Below are 10,763 nucleotides of genomic sequence, written 5' to 3'. Positions count from 1 at the left end.
CACGAGTCACATCATCATAACTGAAAATCCATCTAAGATCAACAGGATATTAAAGAAGAGAGGCAACTGAAGATAGAGGCAACAGGATATTAAAGAAGAGAGCAACAAAAGCTTTTTGTTTCTAACAAAAAACCCTACAGCCGAAGCATGCATTGAGATGTTCTGATGCATCACAGATTGCTACAAAAGCCTGAAATACTGAATTAAGTCAGCACCACTAAATAGCTTTGTTTTTTGCAAATTTACCTTTCTAAAACCCACACCTTAGTGAGAGATCTTTTGTCTATCATACAATTTAACACACGGTGAATCAACTCATGAACATTTGATCCGAAGTAATTTTCTATGACCCATTTTTCTGCACATTCATCCCTGCTTATTAAGCCATAATCTAAATCACTATTATTTCTCATTGGCAAATTTCTCTTCCACAGTGTCCAAGAATATCTCACCCCTGTCAATATGGGTAATATTTTTTTGCAATAAAACTTTCCAATAATTACAGAAAGTAATACAGGGAAAATTGTTTTTCTTCCATGCCATTAGAGAGCTCATTGGCCATATCAATATCTGAGCCTCGGGTGGGTACTGTGACAGACACTAACACTTTTACCTATTGGATTTCTGCCACCCACCCTCATGCTGATTTTCATGCAGGCTGTGCTTTTATCCACGCTGACACATTTTATTTATGCATCATCAATATCTTCATTAAGATACAATGTGACCCACAGCTATACCACCATCACAGTCCTATTTCTACCTTTCCTAAAGAGCTTGTGCCCATTGCATCTTCTATTCCAATCATTTCCCACTATGTTTCCACAGTTTTCCAATCTTTCACTGTACTTCTTTTTCTATTATATCTGCTTTTATGTGCTGCAGCACAAATTGAAATTCTTTCACTTCATTGACTCAGCTCTTTGCAGAAATACAGATGTCTTATTTAGACAAGAATTAAGAAAGAAACATATATTACTTGCTATACAAGAATTTAAAAGATATTTTGGTCTCATGATTTAGCCTAAGAACTATATGGTATTAGTTCTCCATCCTAAATTTTGCTGCCAAGTTATAGACCATTATTTTTTCAATGTGCGTATATTCTTGATTTCTTTGGCATTAACTCCATATTACTTGTGTGGACAGAGTTGTCCTTTAGTCATATATTACTTTTAAGGTATGGTCCTCCTGTTAACTACAAGATACTTACGAGTGTTGCATCTTTTTCCTCTCCATCCTGAAGGACAAGAGCAAATATTTGGTCCTACACACCTTCCTCCATTCATGCACCTTGGTTCACAGACACCTTAAAATCAAAAACATCTGCTGTTTAATACATTTAACTGATTACAAAATAATTTATTCGTTACTTTCAGATCCTGGAGGGATTTTAACACCGCCTTACTTTTTTCACATCTTCTGCCTGTGTACCCATCAGGACAAGTACAGACATTATTTCTCATGCAGTGACCACCATTCTTACAAGGCGGGCTGCAGACAGCTAAAAGATACAAACAGGAGGAAAAGGCTGTAGTTTGCATTTTGTTTGACTTAGCGATATACTTCTAGGAAACAAGAGTGCAACACTAAAATTCTGATAGCTCATATAGATATTCAGCACTGTCAGGTCTGTCTCATAAAAATCGTATCAATGTGGATTGGTGCCTACGTCAATAGTAAAGACAAAATCAGATAAAAAGGGGTCAAGGTTGGCAGCTGTACATGTACACGAGTAACCGGGCTACATAATATACAATGGAACTGGTTGAACACTGCTCAAAAGTTGAGTGGAAGACAAGGCAAATTTTGAGTCTCCCTTCTCCTTGGACATTCAGTGAATCAGCCATAAAATCTAAAAAATAGTGTAATCTCTGTTTTGCACCACTTCTCAGGTACATGACTTGATTGTGAATTTTGTGTCTCAAGACAACAGTGTTTTCTCACAGATTTACTCATAATGGCAGCTAAAAGGGGAGGGGGAAAAAAAAGGAAGGAAAAAAAAAAGATTACCATTCTGACACTGGGCACCAAAGAATCCATGTGGACAGAGGCAAACATCTGGCTTAGTACAGGAACCACCATTGAGACAGACAGGGTCACACATTGCTGCAGAAACAGGGTCAGGAAGAGTGGGAAGCATGACATCCAAATAAAGTCTATAAAATACGTGCTTCTGTTGCAAGGACAGGAATTAAACACCTAAGATAACTGCACGTAACACCATTCACATAAAATCTTCACCCAAAACTTTAGGATCAGTATTAGACTTTCTAAAGGCGCTGCCGGCAGCAGAACTAACATGCAGAGACAACAGGGAGTGCGGGGGCTCTGCGGCAGTAAGCAGCTGCCCATTGCTGCTGTCTGAGCCATGTGGTTCCAAATTTCAAACTATGGGAGGTCCTACGTCCGCTCTCCCAGGAACATGGAAGTTGCAGGAGCGTTACCTGTACTGCATGTAGGTCCGTACCACCCAGGTTTACACTGGCAGATGTCTGGAGTAAGACATTCACCACCATTTTCACAGTGTCTGTTGCAAACCACTACCATCCAAGAAGTCGGGCAAAAACAAAGGAGAAGAGGGATGGAGGAGACGGGGGCGGGGGGGTGTGGGGGGATAAAGAGAAACAGATATGTTACAAATTATGCTTGATTCATTTTTCAGTTCTTTCCCAAACATTAACACTGGAAATAACATACAATTCCACTAGCTGAAGAGGAATAGCTGAATAGATTTATCCAGTCTCAAAGCCATAAAAAGCTAGCACCAGACTATAAACATAAATAAAATGTCTTTCCATGTAATTATCCATGGTCTGGTTATACTCAGTGTTAAAAATCTAGAAAATTTCAAATAAATTCTAAAAAAAAAAAAGGGAAATTCAATACCAAGAGACAAATGGACCATGTTACATGATGGATTTGATGGACTCCAAGAAAGTTCACTGAAGTGTCCTCTGTCACTTCAGCAAGTGCAGCTGCATGCATAGAGTGACACAAGACTAACAAACAAAGACATTAAAATATCATGGCTGTGGAAAACCATGAATCAATTCTTCAGGACAACATCTCATTCTCTTTAGTACTGCTATAACAAAGAACAGTAATTTTTTTTTGTGTCACAATTGAAACTAGAACAAGAAAAACTGAGAATGAAGAGTCCTGGGATTTGAGGAGGAGACAAACAAAGGAATTTCTCAATTCAGGGTCAATAATGCAGTGGCACATTCAGGTGAATGATATATAAACATGTCCTGGTTTCAGTTTTCCTGTATCCCTGTTTTTCTGACCTGCCATTCACTGATACCAACTTCTGAATGTACCCCAGCGCCTCACCAATTTAAGGTGATAGAAGTTAAAAAGCTGTAATGACATTATAAACATCTGTGTGTGTTCTGAAGGTAGTATCACACGCGCAATGTACTCAATGTTTCCACGTTCATGAATCATAAAAGATAAACTATTTGCAATTGTTATAATACGTTATGTTTTCAAAGTTACGTGCAAATACGATCTAACTAACGTTTGAAAAGCCCAAGGATGGGAGCCTTCAAAGGGCCACAGGTATTATGTCATTTGCTAGCATTAGACAATGCATCAAAAGTGTAAACCATAATTTGTTTTCCTGCTCCTGAAGAACAGGAGAAATGTTCCGTATTCTTCCCTTATGCCTTTTTGCTTACTTGTATCACATCTTGGTCCCACAAAACCATATGGGCAGGTGCAGAGATTTCTGGCCAAGCATGTGCCTCCATTTTGACAGGGTGGTTTACAATGTGCTGCAGATATAGAATTATGTTGTTCAACAAATCACCTCTAAAAAGATGCATGGATTGGTTATGCTTTAGAAAAAGAGAAATGTTAATAATTGATAACGAGCAAAGAACTGGAAATAAAATAAGGAGACATATGCAATGCCTTTTGACAAGAATAAGTAATAAGAACTTAATTCCAACAGAGTACACAGAGTCCAACAGTGGTGGTCACCCTGAAGAAAAGAAATCTGAGACAATTTCCAAACAGGACTTCCCACTCTTCGGGATTGTTTAGCTTAGAGGCATCTACATTCACTGATGAACTCCTCTACTTACTGTGAAAGCTAAATTTAGGAATATCCAATCACAAGCAACATTTACAGTGTATATAAAAAAAGTAGAGTATATAACAACATGTTACTCAAAGAGTTCCGTTAAAGTAAAACGAACGCACCTCTTTGCTGTCAGAATGAACAGTCATGGAAGGTATTTATGGATTCAAAAGCAAAATATATTCTATTTACCTTCCTCACAAGCGGAGCCACTGTATCCTGGTAGACATTCACAGACATTGGGCTTAATGCACTTCCCATGGTTTTTGCAATCAGGTCTGCATACAGCTGTGGAAAAAATCAACAGTGATCTTCAAATCATTAAGTTGTGGACGTGAGTTACCACAGGCTAAATCAAAATGCCATACTCACCAGCCTGACAGTTATAACCAGCATAACCAGGCTTGCATTTGCAAGTATTGGGTGCCACACACTCCATATTTTTGCCACATGTTTGTCTACATCTTGCTGAAAGGCAATGAAGAAAACAAAGAAAAGAATAAGGAAAATGAAAGTGGCATTTCAGCACAACTGTGTCTTGCCTAACATAATGAACAGACTACATAGAATCCATTAGGTCCCTGCCTGTAAGTAGGGAGCCTGAGACACATCAGAAAAATATTTTTAAGTGCATCCATACAACTAAAAGCTTGTAGGCTATGCCAATATTAATAATGAAAATGAGAAAATTCAATACTCTCTGCATTTCACTGATCACACAGTTAGCAATGTACTTTCAAGTTATAAAGATGTCACAAGATTCTTTTCTGCAAAGCATGTAGTGCAGTTATTTGTAATACCTCTGCAAGTGAAGCCATCTCCGTAATAACCATAAGGACAACGACCGCACTTGACGCTTCCATCCTGACTTGGCTCACAAGGTACACCAGGAAAACAGGGTAAATCAGTACAGGTTACTGCTTTAGGAATCACTATTTCACTCAATTCTTCAGGAAGCATTTTTGGTGCGACCGTGACTTCAACAAGGACAAACGGTAAAGGACTCGCTTTATGCTTGGCTAATAGGTGATGAACTCTGTGAGCATTTCCACCTTTGAATACTTTGCTTGGCAAAGAAAGCCCTTTGCTTATACTTGTTCTGCTGCTAGGAGAAGTCTTCCTGCTGGTCTCAAAATAGCTGTAGGCCTCAACTTGTGCCCTTGTTTTCTTCTCAGGTGATACAGCATGGCTCCTTGAAGAGGCAGTCATCACAGCACATACTGAAGAACTCTCTTCCATGTTAGCAAGGTGACCACTGATGGTGCTGCCAGCATGAGCAATGTTTCCAGTAACAGCAGATTGTACAGAACCACTTCTCTGAGAATTAAGTGACTTCCAAGCGGTGATTGTTTTTACTGTGGAGGCTGGTGGAGTGCTGCTACTGACAATTTCTGTAGAAATAAATCTCCCGGGGACATCTGTAGATCTGGGAATATAGCTTGAGATGCTTAAAACCTTCTCAAAGGACGACTGTTGAAAACCTACAGCATGTTAGAAAGAAAGGGGGGAAAAAGTACAGGAATATTATGAGGCTTTTTTTTTTTTTTCCTTCTGAGCGTGGGGAATGTCTTCTGAACAGAAAAACGTACAGCCCATTCATGCTGTGCTTCGGGAAGTCTCTCCATGTGCTACATCAGAATATATGTATGCAGTAGAACCTAACTCCTAATTAGCAGAATTGGAGAAGATCAAGGTATTCTGGCTACATCCTTTCCCACCCTCACCATGGCCTTTTCTTGGCTGGAAGATAAGGAGAAAGCACCATATATATAAGGCAGACAGCAAAGATTTTCCCATACTGGGTCAATAAACAGCTTTACTGTCAGAGCAAATTACCAGCTCCTTATACTAGCATTATTACCTTACCAGCTCATTACCAGCATCCAACTAGATAACTGAAACAGAGTTTAAAGAAAAGATACTGCTTATGGTTCACCAGTGTGTCTAAGTGCTAGTAATAAGCCTAGAGTCTAGAAGCAGATATTTAATCACAAGTACGCACATGCTTATACTTACTGATGCACTATGGACAGTATTTTAGGTGAATAATCCACCACCTTGTAGCAAGAGTATTACCATGTTTTAGTCTCCAAACTTTTTAAATCAACTTTCTTAAAGTTTCTGCATAGGTTTTATTAGTGGGATGTTTCATGTGTTTTATAAACAACAGAGACTGACTCAGCCTCCTCGTTGAAAGGATTGCAAAGTGAACGAAAAGTTCTTCATATTCTGCCCAGGAAAAGCGGGTGGTCTGGTGGGTTGTGGAAAGGAGTATGGCACTGTAATCCCAGAATGGCAGAATGCCGTATATGGGCTTTTAGCATTATGGGGCAGAGGAGGAATGAAACTGGAGGAGATTATCCAACCTAACTTAAGCTCCGTCCCTAACCCCATTTAGAACGGTACTAGAAAATGGTCTACAAAAGGTTAAACTTTACTGAATCTTATTACAGAGTGCTATCTCCCACTGCTGAAAAGCAAACCATTTTGCAGCTGATGAAGAATTATCCAGTACTGGCAGTGGAGTGAGAGAGTTCTCCTCCTCCTCCCCCACTAACAATTCAGAGATAAAGAGAAAAGACACACGAGAATTTCCTGCAAAGAAAGCCCCAGCAGGCACAGAGCTGGAAATGCCAGCAACAGCGTTTACGGAGTTTTGGAATTAAGACATTCACTTGCCATATCCTTCACCTTTCCTTTGAGTTAAAGTAGGAAAATGTCATTCAACATAATGCCATAAACTTTTGCTTATCTCATAACAGATGTCCCTATCCCCATGTTACCTGTTTTATGTCAGTGGTTGGTCACAAAAACAAAAGGCAACAGTAAGAATGTCATACATCACCCTGTCAATAAAATGACTTGACTGACCTAAGGGATTTGTTGATATTGACATTTCAGTCTCATTTTTCAGATCAGAATACAACCCCAGTAATGAATTAAATTGAGTCAAACTGAAAAATTAAAGTGAATAACATAAAACTGACTAGAACCTTTATTTGCCAGCTATATTCTTATCAGTATGTGAATCAGAAATTCCATTTTCTTCATGAAAAAATCACCTTTATTCCCTCCAATTTCTCCTCTGGAATCCTTTCTTTCAACATTAGTGTCTTCAAAGCTTTCTAAAAACAAAAGATGTGAAGGCACATTAGTAGTTACTTTTGTTTCAACTGCAAATAAATTACAGAGTTAAAGTTTTAGTACATACAAATAACTCAAAATTCAGAAAGATGATAAAAAGTAAAAATTGTATCTTAAAAGTTTTCAGTAGAGTATTTTAAAAATACAAGTTATTCAGTAACTGCATTGTAAATAAATGTTTGGGCACCTTATTTGGCAAGTGCCTTGATTTGGGTAAATAGTTCTATGTTAAGCAATCTAATAGAAAAATATTTTGTCAATAATTGCTCATATTATGAAAATAATGCAGAAAAACAATACATTTCATTGTATTCTACTTTGATATAAAAGAATTGGAGTATTTTGTATTTATTTTTTCTAGTCACCTGACAGTGTTTTACAACTATGTTGTCATCAGCTGAGACTCTGTCCCAGCCATCAACAGTCAGAGAGACAGTCCTGTTCTGCTGACTACTGAAAAGAGTTCTAAGTTACTGTTAGGAACATGAAGCACAACCAAAGATATTTTATCTGAATGACAGTAAGATAATATCATTCTTCTGAAAAACAAATAATTTTACCGTAACATGACTTCCCATCTCCTTGCAGATTACTTGGGCATGGACCACAATAGTAAGAACCAAAAGTATTGAAGCAAAATACTCCAGGGAAGCAAGGACTGGATACACATTCATCTACATCATCTTGACAATTTTTACCTGCATTGAAATACATTATTTTTTTTTAGTGATATGGTGTCACTAGACTTTGACAGTGTGTTTATAAAAGATAAAAGCGGAATGTATGCAGGTGCTGACAGACAAAAAGGGCATCTATCAAGTGCAACAAAGTATTTCAGTACATCTAACAAGTACAGCTGACTAGGTTTGCTATTCACATTTTTTGATCTTATATCAAGTATCTTGCTTATTGCGGGAATATGGAGAAGATGGGCTATGGGGACTACATGTTTATCTGCAAGCATAGGAGGAATCACACTGTAACCAAACTCATCATTCCTATGTTTCATCATGTTGCTGAGTTTACCTCTGCGGAGGAAAACAATGGAAATTTTCTCTCATAATATAAACAACCATTGTATTTGTGCAAGAAAAATCTTAAAGTATATCATATAACTTTAGCATAAGACCATAAAATTTCTTCATACTCTAACAGGAAGCTATTTACAGTCAAAAATTAAAAAAAAAAATTGTAGACATAAAGTTAGAAACTCCTATTTATCACTAAACGTGATAAATGTGTGTAAATAAAGTAGCAATTTACCTTGAAGTTCAGGTGGACATTCACAGTAATAGCTGTTTATTCCATCCACACATCTGCCAATACCACACTGGTTAAGTTTACAGTCATCAGTATTCACTTGACAGAGATCACCTTCAAATCCAGCCACACACACACAAAGATATCTTCCACTTCCAGGTGGGAAATTAATGTTTGTCACACATGAGCCATTATTTAGGCAATCACACGATTTTACACTGACCTACAAGACATGCCCAATAAGACAGTTTTCTTTTTTTAATGAACTAGCAATGAGTTTTGTAATTAGATATCTTAAAAATCTTACTAGTAGGTGCCATTTTACTGTAATATTCATTACCTCTATTTCTACCTTAGTCTTTGCATTGCAGTCATCTGTCAAAGAAAATGTTAATTTATGGAGATTCATTGACACAGCTTTCCACAGAAGGAGACCTGATGGGGAAAGACTGGCACCTTCTGGACCAGAATCCAATGTGAAATGAACAGCAGAGCCCTCTGGATCTGAAGCCAAAAACTGATATACAAAATCTTCTCCATAAAAAGTCTGTAGCATACCCTGAAATGTTTCAAGCACTGGAGGCTGGTTGTCTGTAACAAAGGAGATATTTTCCTCTTTTAAGCAAAATTGCAATATACTTATAAAGACTAAAAGGAGCATATCTTTCTATTAAGGAAATCACATGCAATTATTTCTCCTAAATCCTAATGTCATTTGAATGGCACAGGAGAAACACTAGATATTTTCACTGTAACTGTAACAACATAACCAAGAAATTACTTATACTATGCAAGAGCTTGTAAAGATGCAGTGCATCTATACATAGATTATACTCAGAATTTATCAAAATTAAGAACTCAGAATTTATCAAAATTTAACCACTGTATTTTAACTATGCAGAGATAGTTTGCAGATGGAAGTACAGGAAGCCATAAAACTCAGAGGTGGTTGGTGTTTCCTTTAACAAATGAATAGACATTGTTTAACAATATTTGGGAATGGGCTGCAGTAACTATCTTGGCAAAACTGAGCATGAGGTGACGGAATAAGTTATTCACTCATTGTTCCTAGGATCCTGAAGGATTTCAACCACACAACTTACTCACTGGTCTTAGTCTATTTCGATACCTGCACTGTTGAGTTCTAACCTATTTGGCAGGAATAACTAGGTTTCTAGAGACACCAGGTGAAAACAAACAAACAAAACCCCAGCAGCAGGACAAGTTCTGTGAGAGAGAAGCAGAAGCCCTGGGGAGAGTGTAGGTTTTGAAGCTGGGACACAGGAAGGTGATTAAGATTGCTAAGTTTTGGGTTACAGTGAAGTGAACTGCTCCAAGCACGAACCCACCCACTATGGCAGAAACCACGAAGGGAGAAGAAGCTGTAATTAGTGTCTCAGCAGTTAGATTCTGACACCCTGTTCCTAATGTCATCCACTCTGGAGAAGAGGTTGTGCTCCTTGGTTTTGGGGAATTGCCTCTGGTTTACATTCTTCGCCCATTTCTGACTTTGGCAATATTGAATTTCAGTCTGTGGCTGTAACACGGAAATCCCTTGACTCCCTGACTGCTGGATGAGTTTCATTTCATTGAGGTTTCATTCTTTCGGAATAGGTATAGCTACCTTGGCTTTCAGTACAAGTTTGAACTAGAAAAATATTCAGCAAGACAGGCACCAGAAGTCCCACTCATACAGGACCCTTCCCAATCCAGGCAGAGTCTTGCCAGCACACTCACCCATGAAAACACCGATGGAATGCTTGTATTTGAGATGTTATGGACTTGGGTTGATGGGGCAAGCTGGATGGCTACTAGTAAAGTCCCAAGAGACGTCCCATTTGGTGAAGGGACCAATACAATTTGTATATCCAAAGACTAAGATCTGAGCCAAAAGAGCTACAACTTCTAGGCTAGAAATTTGTGCTATGGAGAAGGAAAATGAAGAATCTAGACTTGGGTCGTCTTTTCGTAGTGTGGTTCCTAACTGGACTGAAGTGTGACAGCCTTGGATATACTTTCAAGTATTTGTTTAGGCCATGTATCTATGCCATTGATGTGGATTATGTCCAAATATTAAGTGGCTAATAAATATGACATGCCATTTAATTCCGTTTGTGTTCTCCTCTTGTTTGGTATCAGAGTCATTTGTTGGAAAATACCTTTTATTCCTAAATGTTGAAGACAAACATTTGTGGATGTAGCCGTGCCAAATATCAAAAGACTTCAAAGTGCCAATTGGGCTGAGAGTTGTTAATTTTCATTAGTTATTTGT

General features: G+C 38.1%; 1 protein-coding gene across 1 annotated transcript in view; it reads right to left on the bottom strand.

Moving 5' to 3' along the window:
* Positions 1-10,763, bottom strand: part of VWDE (von Willebrand factor D and EGF domains) — a 36,477-nt gene that overhangs the window by 928 nt on the left and 24,786 nt on the right. The window contains exons 16-24 of the mRNA XM_009326123.1: positions 8,832-9,082; positions 8,495-8,714; positions 4,460-4,555; positions 4,280-4,375; positions 3,684-3,779; positions 2,448-2,543; positions 2,014-2,109; positions 1,409-1,504; positions 1,214-1,309 (exon numbers count right to left, since the gene is read on the bottom strand). Coding sequence (XP_009324398.1) covers positions 1,214-1,309; positions 1,409-1,504; positions 2,014-2,109; positions 2,448-2,543; positions 3,684-3,779; positions 4,280-4,375; positions 4,460-4,555; positions 8,495-8,714; positions 8,832-9,082 — 1,143 coding nt within the window. The remainder of the gene's footprint in view (positions 1-1,213; positions 1,310-1,408; positions 1,505-2,013; positions 2,110-2,447; positions 2,544-3,683; positions 3,780-4,279; positions 4,376-4,459; positions 4,556-8,494; positions 8,715-8,831; positions 9,083-10,763) is intronic.

The sequence above is a fragment of the Pygoscelis adeliae genome, unplaced genomic scaffold, assembly GCF_000699105.1.
Source record: "Pygoscelis adeliae isolate BGI_AS28 unplaced genomic scaffold, ASM69910v1 Scaffold15, whole genome shotgun sequence".
Taxonomy (NCBI): Eukaryota; Metazoa; Chordata; class Aves; order Sphenisciformes; family Spheniscidae; genus Pygoscelis; species Pygoscelis adeliae.
This window is presented reverse-complemented; position numbering and strand designations above follow the sequence as displayed.